This window comes from Zonotrichia leucophrys, chromosome 1A (genome assembly GCF_028769735.1).
Source record: "Zonotrichia leucophrys gambelii isolate GWCS_2022_RI chromosome 1A, RI_Zleu_2.0, whole genome shotgun sequence".
Lineage (NCBI taxonomy): Eukaryota > Metazoa > Chordata > Aves > Passeriformes > Passerellidae > Zonotrichia > Zonotrichia leucophrys.
This window is the reverse complement of record NC_088170.1, coordinates 43,938,415-43,957,621: the sequence shown is the minus strand read 5'-3', so window position 1 is coordinate 43,957,621 and position 19,207 is coordinate 43,938,415. Positions and strand designations below refer to the sequence as shown.

The 19,207-nt window shown below is 39.1% G+C and overlaps 1 protein-coding gene across 2 annotated transcripts in view; it reads left to right on the top strand.

Moving 5' to 3' along the window:
* Positions 1–19,207, top strand: part of PDZRN4 (PDZ domain containing ring finger 4) — a 227,861-nt gene that overhangs the window by 118,814 nt on the left and 89,840 nt on the right. Inside the window, exon 1 of one of the 2 annotated variants that reach the window (XM_064702589.1) lies at positions 13,464–13,787. The exons of the other annotated variant lie outside the window; for it this stretch is intronic. Within the exon in view, the coding sequence (XP_064558659.1) occupies positions 13,719–13,787 (69 nt within the window). The 5' untranslated portion in view covers positions 13,464–13,718. Of the gene's footprint in view, positions 1–13,463; positions 13,788–19,207 lie in introns of those variants that run through there. 2 annotated transcript variants of the gene reach the window in all.

Below are 19,207 nucleotides of genomic sequence, written 5' to 3'. Positions count from 1 at the left end.
GGGTTTCTGTGAAAAACCACATGCCTTTTGACGAGAGATTTGTGGTTCATTTTGCAAATAGTGGTAATTACATGAAGTGATACCTTAGGTATTAGAATGGGAATGAGAAGGCACACTGTCCTTATTTTACACCCAGAGGTTGAACTGTAAGTACTCAGGGTGGTGACTTCAAACTCTCAGTTATTTGATGCCCTACTATGATTTCTTGAGGTAAGCACTTGCTCTCAGCTTTTGAGAGCTTGTTTGATTACAGCACATTCAGTTACAGGCTCAGTGTGTGTTCTCCATGAAAATATTTTCAGTTGTTCAAGTCATCAGAAATACTTGCAGGTCCTAATTTCTGGCTCTGAGTTGCTAGTAAAGTCTCTGAAATCATCCACTTGCTGTTTAAGTTTAGATTGTATTCCAGTAATATGTCAGGTTTGGGAACAAATTTCCTGGAATAGATCTATTTGAGGCCTGTTTCTTTGATGTTCTCTAACATGCTGAGTTCAGAGAAGACAGACATTCAGGAGGTTGCTGTTCACTATCTGTCGAGAAACTCAGAACTCAGTTTTAGCAGAGGAGGAGTCAAGATTTCATAGTGAGGCACCTGATGAAAAAGGAATCCTTGACAGAAAGAAATATTTGGAGATATAGGAATGAGATCCCACAAGAGGTTTGGCATAGAAAAAAAGGAGAATGTTTATGCCCAAGTTAAAGATCTTCATAAAGAGCAGAAGAGAGATGAAAGGGGAAGAATGTTATTTATATATTATTTTTTTAAAAATTAAGTAAAGATGAGTTACAAAAAAAAGTTAGGAAAGATAAGGTAAGGGCTATGTAAGCAGGGACAGTGATAGGAAAGAATGACGGATAAACTTTTAATATCTGGGTCTCTGGTGGTGAAGGTCAGCACCTTGAATAGGAAGTGATTAAAAATATGTTATCTCAGCAACACTACTCAAAATTGAAATATTCAATCAACAGCTGTCAGGATTGACAATAGCCAAGCTGTGCTGTGGTTCAACCTTCCTTTGACTTCATATGGCAAAACAGTCGTGTCTATATGGAGAAGGCCCTAAAGGAGTCAGCAATAGACCCACCATTGAATAGAACTGAGAAACTGTTGTTGAGAAAACTGCATCCAGATAAGAAGCTAAGAGAGAGTAAGAGCAGGTGGCTGGAGAGGAAACCAGTAGGTGCTTGAAGTGGTAGAACTTTTTACACCGGGTTCACATAGGGATCCTTTAGATGTTGTCTTTGTATAAGAAGTAATCTTCTCCCCTATGTGACATGACAAAGCCTTATTTCTTTGTGAGCATGTCTGCTGGGTACCTCCAGTGTGGCACTGCCACGGCAATGCTCCCACAGCCTCAGTGATTGCCTCCCTTCCCATCTGGGCACTTGACAAGGGAAAGGCTGGCTTGTGTTAGCAAATGAATGGGTTCTGCTGTGTCCCAGTTGGCAACTTTTATTCAGATTATTAAAGAAATGTAGAGAAGCATCACGAAAATTCATTTATTTGCCTTTCTGAAAGGAATTGGCAGCTTCCATGACTTCCTCTGGGGATTCTCATATTTACTTGGTTTAGACTTGAAGGAAAGTTTTAGAGATATAGATGCATATAATATTTATTGGTTAGGTCTCGTGCTTTCCCCCAGCATTTGTCAGTAACTGCTATTTTCTGTCACCCTCTGGAAGATGGAAAGGAAACGAATTTCAAGAGTGCCAAGGGAACACGAACTGTGACTGCTCTTCCATACTTAATGAGAGTGGATAAATACACGACATTAGTTTCCAGTGCCGGCACTCACTTCAGCTGTGCAAGTCCTCCTTCCATTCCTCCTTCCCCTCCTCTCCTAATAGAAGAGGAAAGCCAGGAGGAAGTTGTAACATGACATTCCCTGTGTGTTGCAAAGGATAAATATTGCATCCCCCAGTGCTGCTTTGATGAATCTGTGTTTAGTCAGAGGTCAGATCAGTAAAGCTTGCAGTGGAGAGTGTGAAATAGCATTGATCAGACTGACTGAAGCAGGGTGAAAGACAAAGAGAATCAATTAAACCTGTGGCCCTGGCATCATGGTTTATTTTGCTGTGCACTGGGAAAACAGGTGTGTAGCTGTTACTTCTTGTAATATCCAAGCTGGCAGTCATGGGCAGCAGCCCCAGGGGCACGTGTAGCTGAGCTCAGGCTACTCCAAAGGTTTTGGCTGCCTCCCCTCTCCTCTCCTCCCCTCGCCTCCCCTCCCCTCCCCTCCCCTCCCCTCTGTTATTTTAGAGTTCAGCTCTTGGGAAGTGCACAGGAGGAATAATGCTGGGGAAGTTCTGAAGCCAAGGGTAAAGAGAAGCAAAGTAGAGAGGAGCTGGGAAGGAGAAGGATGTGATGAACAAAAGCAGTGCACAGCAGCAGGGACCTGTTTGGAGTCATGGATGGGTGAATTGGGAGATGAATGCAGAGCTGTGGCAAGGCATGGAATTTATGCAGGGTGTAGGAAAAAGGAAATACAAAGCAGAATATGCAAAATTAAAATCTCACCATACAGTAAAGGAAGGAAGAAAAGAAAAAAATGTGGTAAAACTGCATAGGTTTGTGTTGCTGGCTGGAAGCTGATATGAGTTTTATATGTGTTCATTGCAGCCTATTCTAAGAGCTCCCTTCAAAGAGTTTTTCGTTCAAGGTTGGATTTAATATCGTACTGGTTTTGTTTCTTTGCAAAGTATATAAAAATCTCAAAATGGTTTTGTTATCCCAAACAGCTTATTGGATGCCATCCCCTGGTGTGTGCCATCACCTGCCTGGTGCTGGGCAGCTCCCTCACTATGGAGTTTCTTGGTACTTTTTACACTGGTGCTAAGTTTTGAAAATCATTTGTCATATTTCAATGTTATGCATTACCAGATTTCTTCATTATTCACACATTATAAAATGGGGATAGCTTTTTCTGATTTTATGAGATACTTTGATACCTCTGTATGAAAAATTCTGTGATAAACTTGACTTCTGTTATTATGCAAGTAGTTAACTCCCAGGATTTTAAATTTAATTATTTTTAAATTATCTCTTTTACTTGCATAGAATTGTTTGCTCTTCTTCTTGCACCTGAAGGAATAAAAAGTATTTTCAAACAGAAAATAGATCTTTATATAAATCTTCACCTACAATACAGAGAGGGTTTAAACAAACCAGCTAAGGATAGCAGTTTTTCAAGATCCTTGCTTCTCATTCTTATTTTATCACTTAACTTGCCATCAGGATAGCACATGTTCAGAAAAGCTCCTAAAAGATTCATTTTTTCAGTTGAATTGTAACCTTTTGTAAAATGTTTATACAGTGAACTACAGTAGGCAGTAGAGAGATGACACAATTGCCTTCTGCAGTCCTTCCTAGACATACAGAAACTTGAGCATTTCCCATGGTGATTTTGATCTGGTCATAGCTGAGTCTGCTGGTGATCAATATATGGATGTCATAACTTAAAAGACATTCTGTAATCACAGAAATTAACAGCTAAATAATAGTTTTTGATTATTTGGCCCATCCTCTGAGGTCAGTGAGAACACACTTGTTTATGAGTTTTGTTAAGAAAGCTGGGAGAAGCGAATCTAGTTTGAATTTCTGGTGGATTTCTGGGAGGAGTAAGCAGTGAAGCTGTCAGCTGGCTTATTGCAAAAGACTTGTAATTTTTGCAGCAAGGGTGAGCCTGTCCTGATGTAGGTTCTGAACACTTTGTGTCAGGAATGTCTCTCCAGTGTTTTGGTCTTTGTGCGGGAGAGCTCTTGGTGCATTGTCATGTCTTGTTAACAGGAATAGCTTTTACTAAATTCTCACTGGGGTTTACTCCATTTCTTTAAATGTATCCCTAATTTTCTGTTTTAGGTGTTCCAAACACAGTTTTGGACGAGAAGTGTGCTGAAATCACAGTGGTTTGGAATCACAGATTTTTTTCCTACAATTTTAATTTCAACCAAAAGTGGGAATGTTTCTCAAAAAAAACCTCAGTTTTTACATGACAGCCCATTTCTGAGGAAAATATAACATCCAAAATTTTTGGTAGCTAAAATACTTGCATTTCCATTTAGATCTGTAGCTTGAGACAGGACTCTTGTTTTCCCTGAGCTGACACTGTTGTTGCTCACTGCATGAGTTTCCTAATTTGTTTAACCATCACTATCTGGTCCCTAAAGCATTATAATAAATCCCCAACACATCTGCTGAAGGGGCAAATAACAACCTTAGGGCTTCTGGCTAGTCACTCCAGTGACAGGGTGAGGTCACTCTTGAAGGCAGTAACTTTTGAAGGAGACCACAGTGGGACAGAGAAATATGTTCTGTTATATGCAGATAATGCTTAACTAGAGAAATTCTTTTATCTTCTGCTAGAAGCCATTGGCTCAGAAAACTTGTGATTCAGGTGCTGGGGAAGGAAAGACATTGCTTGCCATAGCAACCTTAACATCCCCTTACAGTATGTGTGTCAGTTGTGCTAGGGCTAATTTATCATGTGAAGTGTATGCTATGTATGTCACATTTTACTGTGTGTTCATTTGTTTTGATAATCAAGATCTTGACAGATTTGTCCCACATGGTAGGATTTATAGTAAGGATTTTCTTATCACTGAATTAAGTTGATACATATAATCCTAGTGTCCTGCACAAGAACTGAATAAAAATGAAACATATTCAGACTAGATGCAAAGGTCTTGCAGAAAAAAACACTCACCCTTTCCCAATCAGTTATTCTTCTTGATTTTTTTCCCTTTTTTTTCTTTATTTTGCTGTGATTTGTTTCACATCTTTGCAGGAGGAATCATAGAGAAGAGAGTAGACATTGACTTTGAGAAGGTTAAATATTTCCTCTTCTATTAAAAGTCCTTTCTTTTTTATAAGATGCAAAGTTTATGTCTGTAAAAAACACATTGTGAGTTTTGGAAATGCACTGCTTTTACCTCCAGTGAGGAAAGGTGCTAAGCAGCTCTTCTTCAGAGCACAGTGATGGTTTTTATCTGCTTCAGGCGTAGCAAAATGAATGAGACCATTGCCTCTACAATTCTGGCTTCCCATCCGAAGGTTTCTTTTAAGTGATTTTGATGTTTATTGTTGTATTGCACTGAGTCATTGAGATTTTCAGTTTATATTGTTTCATATGTTTCATGCTAAATACAAATTGACTCACTGTGATTTGCACCATTCTTTGACTGTAATGTGATTGAATTATCTTCCTCCACTTTATATTGTCCTTTGGATATTTTAGGAAGCTATGTTAAAAAAGAGTTTTAATGCCCCTGTCCAGAGGGCTCAGATGATCCAGGAGTCCTGGCAAGCTGCTGGAAGTAAGGCTGAAGCCCAGCACAGGGGTGGCAGCAGCTAAGCAGGGGCTGGGTGGCAGTGGTGTCCCTGTGGCCAGGCAGCAAGGGCTGGGTGGGCAACTGCCCCTGCAAACCACTGATGTGTGACAAATCTCCCCTCTGAAGCTGACAAGATCTTCATTTTGGCTTTTTATTCCAGGAAAAAGGAGAGGGGTTCAGACTAAGGATCTAAAATTTCTTTCAGAGATAAAGCAGGATTTGCTATGCTAATTTCTTTTCCACAGGACATTAAAATAGAAGAGGCGTTGTTAATCAGATTTCATTTGTCTCCATCCATGTAGGTCTGCAGGAGTTTGGGGGTTTTTTTCTACATTTTTCTCCTAACTCTTTATACCTGACATTTCTACTTCTTGATTGGTGAGAGTTGCAGGGATCTGGGGTTTGGCAGGGCACACTGGCAAGGCTGAGCTGTGGTGTGCTGCGAGGGCTCCGGGCACCCTGACACGGGTGGGGCGGCTGGCATGGGGCTGGGACCAGGCTTGTGCCTAGGCAGCCTGCCAAACCAGCATCCAGCAGAAAGACCCCTGCACCTCCCTGACAGCTGCCACAGTAACCAAACACCAGCAATTTTCAGGGAAAGACACATCTAATAACATTAATTTTCTTCTGGAGCAGACGGTGAGGTAACTGAAGCCAGTTTGATTGGGCTTTGCTGGGATATTTACCTAATGATCTTGTAGAACGCAGATGCACTGGCTGTGATTTTAAACTTTAGAAAGCCCAAACAGTGTACAGAGTAAACCTTTGATGCTGTGGGGATTTTCAGGAAGAGGAAGCTGCATTCGTTTCAAATCATTACAAAGCATTTGCTGACAACAACAGAATTAATGATGCTGTTATGGTGGTCAGTTAGTGACTGTCAACAGAGTTGACTGTAGTTTACATTGTTATTTTAAATCAATCTCGCCAGTCTAAACCAAACTCAGCTAGTCTGACTAGCTGACAGACATGGGAGCAGTGTAGGCAGTTGCTCCTGCAGCACTGTGTTGCGTACTCCTGCATCCATCATTCTATCAAGTGTGTGTTGGAAGCCAGGTTTGAGATTCAATCACATTCACCACTAATACTGTCTTTAGGGTGATGAAGACATGATTAGTTACACCAAACATCCAACTCCCCTCTGTCTAACTTTTTCTTTAGAGACATAGGTCATGTCTATGTTAGAATTTTTTTTTTCTATAGTAATTTTAACATCTGACAGTTATATTAAAACATCTTTATACTTTGGTGGAGGAGAAAAGAGCTGTTTTTATGGCCTGATTCAATACAGTTTGTCTTTTCAGCTTTGATACCATGAAAATCCATTCAGGGCCATGAAAACTTCCCTAATCCTGGTGTATTTTTCTAGGGCACAGTAGGCCATTTATATGGGGTAAGACAGAATTATCTGTTTTATTGCTGTATCCCTCGACACCTTTTTCAGATTGCCACTTGTATGAGCTTTGAACGTGAGTAGTGGCGTGTCCATATTGGTAAATGTATCTCTGCACTGGTTGTGCCATATTCATGACAAACTGTTCTTCTCAGCATCTTCACTTTTGAAATATTTGGGTCTACTACTCTTGTAGATTTATTGAACTAATGGCACTTACACTCAAAGGGTCTTTTTTGTCATGAGTAATTTTTCATTTTATACTTCTATGTGGATTAGCTGTATAAAACTTAAAACTTTTAATTGAGAAACAACACAAGACATGTTAATTAATTTGAGTGCTGGTGACTGCAAGGGTGGCCTCAGCAGAGCTTGGGTGGGTGTAACGGTGCTCCATAACACATTCTTTGAAAAGCTCTGTAAAGTCTTAAAAAGCTTATTGAATTGATGCCCTTGCAAGGCTGATGTTACTTATTTTATAAGGATGTAAAAAGGAAGAGCTTTTCTAATGATGCAGGTATCAGAGGAAAGAACAGAGCCAAGGAGTTCCTCACCACTGCTCTTGTCCTCTGAACCAGTCCCTGCAGCTTCAGCCCTTGAATTAATTTTGTACTGTGAGTTCAGTTTCTCATTGAGGCTTTTCATTGATATTTGCCGTTGTTTGATCTGGGCCTGAACTTGGCATATCTCAGTTCCAAATGGTCTTTATTTCCCACGCAGGTATAAAAAAGCTCAGATAGAATCTTAAGCTGTTGAGGAAAATCCTTTTTTTTTTTTTTTTTTTTAATTTTGAAACAGATGTAACTTGAAAAGCTTTGAAACTGATCAGGACAACAATAAAATGTACTTTTATAGATGTGTTTGAAGTTCAAAGTGATGTGATCATTAATGCTGTTGGACTCTTATGTTGTATTAGCAGCTAACATTAGCCAAGGAACTTTCAGTTAAAGAGATATTCTAGCTTTTTGTGCAAGAACTGGTAAATTTGGAGCTTTAGAATTAAAACAGTAAAAGATCCTGTTGCCAATATTAGATTTTCAAAGAGAAAAATGATAAACACAGGCAAGCTATCAGCAAGAGGATCCATGGAGAGAAATCTCAGAGCTGTTCTATCTCTTATAGCTCCCAGGAGTTGGTGAATTCTGAGCTTGCTAGGCAGGTAGATGACTAGTGAACAGTTACCTGTTGTAAAGTTGTCTAATACCTTTTTGAACCCTTTTCTGCTTTTTGTTTCCTTGAAGGTAATGCATTCCACTGTCAAATTTCTTGAAAAAAAAAATCCAGACTTTCTTTTACTGTTTTAAATGTATCATCTTATTATTTCATCATGAAATGTGAGAAGGAATGCGTTCTGTATCAGGAGAATACATACAAAGATGGAAGATGCAGAGAAAGTGAACCGTTATCTGTATTTCTCATTTATGCTTCATAGCTCTTCTGTTTTCTTTAAATGATTTAGAGGTGGAAAGACCAGGACTGCTGGCTATATGGATAAAATATGGATATTTCTGGTGTTTGTGCAGTTTCAATAGTTCCTGTTCCATTGTTAGTCTTTTCCTCAGGCAATTGGAGGAAACTATCCACAACTCCAAACCTATTTTCTGAGTAGATATAATTACTTTAGAGACCATGACTGAATATTTTAGCAGTGTTCCCTAAGTGCATTATTTAATGTTTATTGACATGGGACTTCACATCTAAATTTATCTATAATCAGAGCATTTTCCCCAGAACTTTGTTCATACACTTTAATCACTATCCTGATTAATCCTTGTTTCCTTTAAATCATTTAAATCGCTTATTTATGAGTAATTCTACTTTGTGTACTCCATAGCATTAAAACTCTCCAGTGCCGTTGAGATCCATCAGCCTGGTTTCACATGATCATATGGTTTAAAAAGCATGAAGTTGTGTGAGATGGTTTCCTTGTAACTAACTGATGAGATAGAGAAAGTCAAGAGAAAGTCAAGGTCCTTCTAGAAGATGTCAACCAAGTCCTGACACTAATCTTTATGTATTGCTAAGGCCTTAAAGTTCAGTATTAGGCATCATTTGGTTTTCTGCAACAGTTCCCTAATTATTATGACACCAGTTTAAGGGTGATAAGGAAGCCACTCAGAGTAAAAAACCATGGGGAAAAAATATCCTGGATGATTCTTTGAGAAAGAGACAAAAAGTTTCTGAGCAGTCTGAAGTAGATGTGGTAAAGGAGTTGTGCTTTTCCCAAAGAATGCTAGCCAGCTCATTCACATTGTATTGATAGATAAATGGGTTAAAACAGAGGGGTTGTTTCCTTTTTTTCCTGTATAGAATAAAAAAAACAAGTAGAACTTGTATTGTAAGCAATCGTGGCAGAGAGTTTTCCTCATATGCTTGCTTTCCGTTTCCCTTTAGACAGGTATTTGCATTTTTGACAAGGAATCCCATAAATCCCATGGGATCCCATAGTTCCCGTGTCAATTTAATCATGGATGGGGAAAACAATCAATAGATATCAATAGACTGGGCTTGTGTAATATGATGTTATGGGTGCTCCCTGCCTTCCAGGGAGGAAGACAGGGATTTAGGCAATGGAAAATTCCACTTATGGAGCCACTTGATTTACAGTCAGGCAGAAATAAATAGTCTTCAGAGAAATTACAGTCCTCCTGGGAAATACAGAACATAGGAATTCCATGTTCTCCCTCTTCTCTTGCCACCTTTAATTTTGCTGTGACTTTGACCAGTGCATGAAATCTTGGTAGCTGTGGTAAAGGATATGAGATTAAACAAATGTCTTTCCTAACTTAACGTTCCAGAGAATATTACATTTTGTCATAGATACAAATTCTTAGTTTTTATGTTCATGTTTTTTCAAGTATGGTCTGATGACTGTAGAAAATATACAGCATTTTTACTTTGAGTAAGGTTTTCATGTATCTTGTAGGGATTGTGGTAATATTATATTTGCAAAAATCCATTTTATTGAAGCGTAAGCCCATTTCAGTGACTTTGTACTTCCATAGTTTGCACCTTAATTTATCCCATTGGTTCATATATGCATTATGTTATTTTAGAGTTCAAGCTAGCTAGCTTATATGCAAATTCTGAGTCTTTGGGTTATATTTATGCAAGGTTTTTAAGTTTTTCTATGCAATTATAGGTCTGGAAGTTTCCTTGTTTTTCTAATACGCAAACTGACTGATGCATAAGATCACCTGATTCCAACAGCTGAGGCTTCATTACAAACATTAAATATCCCAATGGACTAAAAGATCTACCCAAACTGAGGTTAAACTTTATGAGTTCAGGCCTTTGTTCAGAACAGTGGGGATATGCAAAAGCTTTCTCCAGTTTCATTTTTCTTGTGATACTTCTGTTTTACAGCTATGCAGCCCTTAGACTATAAACTGCATTGCCATCTGTTCTGTGAGCCAGTTTTCTGGGAATTCCTCAAAATTTGTATAGTAGATGCTGTGAGATTGGTACATCAGGAGGACAGTGTGAATTCAAGGGCTTGCAAAGAAAACTTGGAATTCCACATATACTTCCCTGGGTTTCGTCACTTCCTGAGTTTGGACCAACAGTTTCATTATCCTTACTTAAAATGAACGTTATATTTTATTATGTGTCTTTGAGTGTGTGATAAAGAAGATATTAAGGAGTGAGTGGCCTTTAATTTGTAGTGTCATTGTCTTGAATTTTTTGCAATGATAAAGATTCAAGCATGGGTGCCTATAATTAGGCATTGCTGTACCTCAATGAGGTAACTTTATACCAAATATAAGTAATCTCCTAGATACTTGAAATTAATTAGGGGATCTAAACAAGGGCATGTTGTTTGAAAATGTCAACAATTTTTGTTGTAACTCTCTTAAAATTAAACTCCATCCTTCTGCATTATTGATTGCTGTTTTGACTGTAAATTATGATTTTAGTTTTTATGGTAAGATTTAATTGTAGGAAATGATCATAGAGAACTCCAAAATTAAGAAAAGCATTGAATTATTGAAATATCTATGAATTACATATAAAATAAGAGTGACCTGATTATGTTTTTGTACCTTTTTGATTCCTTTAGCTACAAAATGTTGGAGGGCAATAAAAATGAAGAAGAGGGAAAGAAAGAAACTGTTTTCTTACCAATATCAAATTCTTCACATAACTTGACCAAAGTACTTCACATAATTCTTTTTAGTTTATAGTTCTAGCAAGTTTTGCCTTGAATATTGTAATACACTGCATAAAATTTTGTATTTTGACTACATAGATGATCAAAGTTGCATATTTTGATGGAGCTCAGGAACCTGGGAGTACCCCTTTCCTTCTCTAATAAATCTATTCAGCCCTTCAGACTGTGCCCATTAGTGGTTGCAGAAGCAGAAGACAGAACCTTTTTACTCTGTATGAGCAGAGGGCAGGCACTTGATAAATTAATGACCAAGCTTATGTTGTCTCCGGAGAAGTAGACAAAAGAATCAGAGAAAGAACAAAATAGACACTGTAAGGGGAAACTGCTGAAAGCTTAGCTGTGGCTTTCTATTGCTTATTTTGTCTGTTGGTTTTTGTTGTTGTTGTTGTTTCTTATATATAACTGGAATCCTGTAATAATATGTCCTTTTTCCCCTGATATTTTAAGAACTAATTTTAAGAAACTATCGAAAATATACCAAGGTAAATAATGTTTCCTTTCAAGAATGTAGTTTAGCTTTCAAACTGTGTATGTGTCAGAGAAGGAAGTTGTGTCAGTGGAAGAAGAGAACACTTTCGTCAAAAGATGGCATGGGTGTCCTTGCATGGCTGTTGTCTTGTTCATTGATCTGACTTTCTTAAGTTCAAAATTTACACATCTGAGAATCTTTCTGCACCTTACAATACAGAAACCTTCAAAGACTGAGTTGATGTTTGCTACATGGGTTTAAACCTCTCAGCATGAACAGCATTTCATGTGAATATGGAGGAGTGGAACAGAGGCTGATTCTTTCCAACAATGATGAACCATGATGATGGTTCGTCTTTGAAATCCTTGGACTTTGGAGGAATTTCATAACCAAATCTTCCTGCTCAGGTTCTTCCACCAAATGAAAATTAATCTTACTCTTCTGTTTCAGAGCACTGCTGGAAGCTGGTATGTGAAGAGCCTGCTCTGTTAATGGTCATTATTAGATTCATCCTGACTCCGCACTTTTATTAAAGGAGATGAAATTTAATTAAGATTTAGTCTCAACCTATTTATAATTTACCTAGAGGTTTTAGCAAACTTTACTACTATGCAGAGTTTGCAGCAATGGCCCAGTTTTTCCTGTATGTTTCTCTGCTTGGCTCTCATCCTGTCTATTAGGTAAAATTAGGGCCCAGAAAATCGGATTATTATATCCCAAGGGGCTGAACTGATAAGCAGCACATGATTGTTGATCTGCTTGCTACCCAGTGTTGCTGATGTTTGAGGTGCTGCTAGATGCAAAGCCAATTTCTTATCAATTAGTGCTCATTAGAATAATTTACTGTTATTGATTTTAAATATTTGACAAAGCACTTTTAGGGAACTAAACCCAAAAAAATAGTAGCTGTACATAATTTCTTAGTAAATAAAACTCTTTAGGGCCCAGTGCTAATCTTAACTAACTGAATTCATTGGTTTTAAAGTAATTATTTCTGCTTTGGATTCCACCTGCTATCCTCTCCAGATTAAAGATATTTTTAAATGAGCACTTGATATAGTTCTTAATGAGCAAAGTTGCTGAGAAAGTAAAGATAAAAAAGGAGCAACTTTTGCTTTTTCTATCCTGTTTTGTTATGGCTTGGGCTTTTTATTTTGCATAACTACCACTGGATTATATGATGTACAATACAGGAATTAATGTCAGCCTTGAATTAAGTGTTATTTCCATTGGTTTTAATATTTAAGCTGTGGGTTTAGTTTAATTTTAAATTTTCCTTTATACACACATTAAGAATTGTGGCACTATTAAAATCTAATTTACAAATGGTAGAATTGTATATAATGATATGTTAAAATAATAGTTTTGATACCTGGGAGTCTGAGAGGGTGTATCTGTTGAGTTTCTGAGAAATTTGGCCTATAGTTACAATTATTCTGTTATACATGCAAGAAAGAGACTGGAATATGAGAGTTTTTATTAAACAGTAAAATGTGTGTCTATATGTAAAAAGCACCAGGTCATGCACACCTGCACTTCCACATATCCAACATACGCATGATAAATTGTTATGGAATTATGCCTTTTATGAGTACAGTGGAATTTTGGCTAAATTTGGCAGTGTCAGAGTTGGAGCTATCAGTATAGCCATCTGGGTTAATTTTCTCTTCTGCCTTCTTTAGTTTAAATTTTTAGCAACATCAGCTCAGGTTTCACAAGCACTCTCCTAAAATGCTTACAAATATTTTAAATGCATTCTGTGATCCCTGTTGCACAAGGTGGAGACCTAACATAAGACTTGACTTGTGCTTTTCCCACCTCCATTAATGAATTAGTCTCACAATTACTGTAAAAATTGAGATGAGTGTGGATGAAATGCATGCAGCTTAGTCTCTCTAACCTTAATAAACAGAGTTGGTATTGACACAAGTGAATTTTGTTTAACCACAGTACATTTGCTTCTTAATTAGTGAATATTCATCTGTCATCAGCAGCAGCTATGACACCCCTCCCTGCTAACACGTTCTGTCATAAATAATCAATGAGACGCTATTAATATTCATGAGTGGGAATCTGTGTAGTCATGTGCACTGATGCAGAGACAGGGGGAGTGTTGCCATGAACTGAGTCGAAACTCTGTGTGTGTATACGTGAGTGTAAGATAGTTAGGGAAAGGGAAGAAGAGCATGCTGCTACGCGCTGCCCTGCCTTGTGCTCCCAGCTAACAGTGCCTGTGCGCCGGGGCTCGAGTGACTGATGAAAAACAGTAGACAAGTCTGGAGGGTGATTCCCCGTCAGTGCATTTGCCTTTCAGTGCTGGGGAAATTAGAGGCTTTGCTCTTGTGCTGCTTATTAGGATGGGCTGCAATCTGTGCACTTTTCAGAAGAGAGAGGAGCACTACAAACTGCTCTATGAAGTTTCACAGGTGAGTGCAGAGGATATTGCCAGCATCTCCAGAGTAAAAATGTGTGTGCTTTACAGACAGTAAGTAGAGATGCTTTTGTTTTGCTTTGCCTTTTTTCTGTCCTTTGCAAAATTGCTAGTGAAATTGTTTGGGGGGAGATTGGTAATTATTAGTATTTTGGGTGCCTGTTGTTTTCTGCTCGTATGCCACTCCCCCTTCAGATGACTTCCTGTGGGATTCTTTTAACATTTTTGTGCATCTTCTGCCAAGATGTCAGTCATATAGCAGCACTCTCATTGAACCATGTCAGTGATGTTTTAAGGGAGCCCTTGGCTTGGGTAATAAGACTGATTTCAGATAAATCGCTCTGCTGCCTCTGAAAGCCTTAGGTCTGTGATCTCAGGTATTTTTAAGTTAAGGAACGAAGTTTTTATGGTATGTCTGTGCTGGGTGAGAAGTGTGTTAAATTTTCAGATTAATTAATTAAAATTGGAATAATTCTGAAATGTGTTGTCACCTTTAAACAGGTACTGAGTACAACAGGGTTCCATGGGTAAGGAGTGCTGCTCGTTCATTCATTGCGTGTTTTCTGTATTCTGCTAAACAAAGATCATAATCCCTTTTAGGTATTTTGGTGTCTCTTTCAGCATCCTAACAGTGTAATGCACAGCAGAGTAGCAGTCTGCTGCTGCTCTGCTCCCAGCTCCCTCAGAATAAGATGAGAAAAGACAAAACAAGTACTTCCCCATAATAGCCCATAATTTTTGCTCAGATTCTATTGAATCAGTATTTGATTTGCAGCTTTTTGTTTGTTTTTTTTTTCCTCTTGGCGTAGCAGACTCACGCATACTAAAGTTTAGTGCCTTTCAGCATCTGTTCTCTCCCTCTCTATAATTTGTTCTGGCTTTGACACATTGCCTTTGATAGAGGCTGAGCACTGGCAGTTTTGGACTGCACTGCTGCTGACAGGCAGTGCAGGGGAGAAAAAACAGCTTAGAATGTTGGTGGTCTATTGGCACAGCAGCAGCTAAGTGCCCAGTGCCGACTGGTTCCCTCCGAGTTCCTCCTGACGTGATTCATTTCACAGTGGGCTAATTACAAAGTGGATTCTCTACACATGAAGCAGCCTCCTCAGTTGTGGTGTTAATGCACATTTTCATGGTAATGTGATCAGAGCCTCATTAGCCAGTTTCCAGAATGATCCTCTGCATTAATTAAATATAAAAATGACTCTTTTTATCACCATAGAGAGGAAGAAGAAGATTAACATTGTTAATTACTACTGGGGGCCATACCTCTGCATCATTTTTTACCACAGAACCAGCAAGTGTATTCAATCCTAAAAGAGTGTCTGTTTGCAGGTAGCATGCCCATTGCCTTGCCTGATGAAGATGGTCTCTAGGTGGAACACTTCCCTTTAGTTCAATATTTAGTTGTAATCCCATCATCATTTTTTCTTACAGCAACAGCACAGGGAGAAGCATAGCAGCAGCACATTTCCCTCTCTTCCCTTTCCCTCTCCCCAGCTCTGGATTGCCAAACTGATCTGAAAGTGTAAAATGGAGTAGAGTAGGTCAGTGTCTGCATTTCTGTGCCAGGGAATAAGAAATGCAGGTTCTGCTGTGAAAGGAATCAGACATTTCTTAAAGGGCTGCGTGTGAGTATGGGATAAAGACTGTGTCTGGTTTCCTTGCAGTAATGTTGTGAGGTGGGGTTTTTAAGAGATTCAAGAGAAATTCTTCCCTCTATCTGTTGTCTTTTCTGCTATTGAGTTGGAGTGTCAGTGGATGTGAGCACCCAAGGTACAAAATTAACTAATGCTTCCACTTTTTACTCTGGTGCTTGCCAGATAAAGTGTTATCCCTGGGAGGATCTCAGGGATGTTCCTTGGGGAGTTGAAATGCAGTGAGCCTGGTGCTGCATCTTGTGCTGTTAGGGAAATGTCACTGATAAGGTGCAGAAGGAGAGCAGAGAAATGACTTAGTGTGCTCACTGCCACATCCTGTGTTCATCTGTAAACTCATTCCTATCTTTGTTTCAGTGTGTGCAGGTCAGAGCCCAAAGGATACTGAGCATATTTTTAACCAGGTGCTGCAGTAAAGATCAGGTAGTGTCTCACACCGTAACTGCTTCTGTGTACAATTCTGATTTGCTGCTGGGAGGGGGATAGCAGCAGTAGAATATGATAAATTAAATTAAGCCAAGGCAGGCATTACTACTTGATTTGCAAATCCCTTTTTAACTCTCCAGTCCTGTAATTCCTATACCACAGGCTGGGCTCTTTCATCTACATGATTTCTGGAGAGCTTGGGACAAGTTAGCCTGTCAGGGACATGAATTGACTGAGGATGAGCTGCGGCTCACTAGCATATGTGGATCAGATAGATTAATTTTTATTCATATAAAGAAGCAATCCTAGCCTCCTCTGCCACCTTTCCCATGCTGGGCTACCTGATACTGTGGGTGGTCTGTGCACTCATACACTTAAAAATACAGTAAACAAAGGAAAGCATGTTTGCAGAGGAAAACCATGCAAATGCTTGCAGTGGAGCAGGTTTGCTGTGACTGTTTTTAGTGAGGTCAGATTCAGCATCACAGGGATTTTTATTGAAGAGCTGCTGGAAAAGGAAGGCATCATTAGAATATGTATAATTTCTCACTCTTCCCCCATTCCTTCACTCCAGACTTGTCTTTTGCTTGGTAGCAGTTCAGAGACCGTGGGGGCCATCTCCAAAACCATTATTTGCTGGTATGATGGATATGTTTATTTAGATAACTGTGTTCTGCATGTGCAGATTGGGATCAAAATAAAAAGTCAAATAGTCATATTTTAAGAAGGAAAGATTTTGAGATACCACTGTGCATTGGTGAAGTACCCTCATGCTTCTGAGTGCCTCTTCACCAGTCCTCAGCATGGCTCAGGTTTATTTCTTGGCTTCACTGGGGGAAGGTATCAGGCATACCCCCTTCAAGTCCTCTTCTCCATATACCAGTGCAGAAATGAAAGATGTCTGAATTTGAAATTTATGGCCCTACATACTACTTTGTGGAGCACTTTAATATTATTTCCTGTGTGCTGTATAAGCAGGATTGAGCTAATGAGTGTGTATCCAGGAAGTCTATGTCAAGTCACTTAGAGAGGGTGGGATCTGGTGTATGCTCATGTCCATTAAGAGCAGACCTCTGCCATACTCAGCTGATTTTTTTCTTCCACTGCAGGGGTTAAAGAAGCGAGTTAAAGTCATTTGTTAACAGCATGGTGAGGATTCTTCCCATTTAGCAAAAAGGATAACAGAAATATGGCTAGGATTGAAGGGAATCAGCAGTAATCTTCAATAGCCTTGTCTGAGACTCAAGAAAATGCAGGTTTTCTTCAGAATATTGTGGCTGTCATAAAACCATTTCTGTTTGCTTGAATTTTTGTGCTTTGTTTTCAAAATGTGGAGTTAACCCAGGAAAAGTGGGGAAAGCTGGAGAGAGAACACTGCTTTTAGAAGTAAACCAAAGAATGGTGCAAACCTCTTTTTTCAGTTGCATGTTGAGAAGCAGATCTAGTTCAGATGAGCATAGAATTGAAAGGGAGAAAGGAGAGAAGCCAGAAGGAAAAAGAGGAGCCATCTCAGATGGCTCACAAAGCCAGTGGTGGAGCTGGGATTAAAACTGGAACATTGTACATTTATGTTTCACATTTGACCTGGGATAATAGTAGAGCTTGCTCACAGCATTTTTAAATCCTCTGAAGACTGATTATGCTGTTTGCTTCTCATGTTGGTTTCCATAATTACTATAAAGTTCAAATTTTTATCATTTTAGAGTTCTGATTTTATGTTCATTTTGATATCCCTTGGGCTACTTGTACGGAGTTCTAGTGGTACAGCTCTCGAAACGCAAAGCTGCTCACAAAGAGAGACATCAAGGCTGCCCACTGAAACAGCAGAGGCATTTCTGCAAGTTTCAGGAGATGGTGCTTGCAGCTGGCATTGGAATATGGAGGACTGGGGCCAAGCAGTGTTCCCCAGCACTGGGACCTGCCTTCTCTGGTCTTGAGGAAGTTTGGGGTTGTTCCAAAGATGAATTGAGGAGCTGGATGATGCAATACTCATTTTCCCCCTTCAGCCACTAATATTCTCTTTTGGTCCTTATGCCATGTGAGGTATTTATATGACAACTCCTCAGTGTGGGAGTTGCCATTATCTCTCATTCTTTTCTGTAGACACCTGCCACAACTTTTGTGTACCTTTGTTTGCTGTATATCAATGCCACCTCCAAATGCCCCTCATGAATTTCACCAGCTATGGGAAAGTACCAGCTTGTGTTGCATTAGCAGAAACACATTTTTGGTTTCTATCTAAGCTCTCATTTTATGAGAAATTCTGTAGCAGTACAGTTTTACCTCTGGAGAATATGAAAGAAAAAAAAAACTGAATTTATTTGTCTGGAAATTAGCTGAATTATCTGAGTTTAATTAAATCAGTAGCAAAAGTAGATCTGGTTTGATCTTACTTCATTACCTTTCTTTTTCTTCTTGCTCCTCTAAATTTTTTAAACAAACAAGTGATAACCCCCTGAGTCTTTTTTTTTTTCTCTAAGTAGCTCATCTGAATATTCATTTATCTATTTGAAAAGTTCAAAAATAAAAGTCAACAAACTTGCAGGAGTACTGTTTAACTGAACAATTTCAGAGATCTGCTTTATGTAATTCCCCTCTAAAATGCACTGTCTCATAGTAGTAATGTAATATTAAGATGTAATCAAGCAAAGCTTGCCATACAATTCTAGCCGTGTCCTAAAAACTTTCTTGGCATTTCTTTAAAGAACCTCTGCTGAACTGAAAAGACTGAAAAATGAGTTTAAAAATTTGACTTCTCTTTTAGATAAGAAGTTATCTTTGTGGTTAGCAGGCACAGATTTCCTGGTTCTCGTGTTTCCTTGATTATTTCCTTTACACCAATAATTAAGCGGCATGAAACAATAGAAATTAAATCATAGAATAATCCCATTACCATAATGTTTCTGCAGGCTCAGGAAGAAACAGCAGTGTCACGACCTTGTTAAAAACCTGTTCCTGGTAGAGGAGCTCACTCTCCCTCACTGGATACTGTGCCACAGATGCAGGGAACATTGGCTGCAGCAGTAATTGTCCCCAGAGCCCTGGGCACCCACTCCTCAGCTCTGGGCTTTGGGTCACCACATGCCAGCTGCCTAAAAGAGAAGAGACACTTTCAGGTCGCCTCTTGTGTGACTTGGATCTTACCACAGAGCTCTGTTTGGATGTAAAGGCTCCCTGAGGAGTCCTGGAGGGTTGGGATTTGGGAACACACAGGCTGCCTGAAATGACCAGCTCTGGCTGTCTGGTTGGGTAGTGGCTGTAGAGAAGACATCCATGCATACAACTGCACATGTTAGGAGGTTGTCATCTGGTTCTCTAAAAACCTAAACCT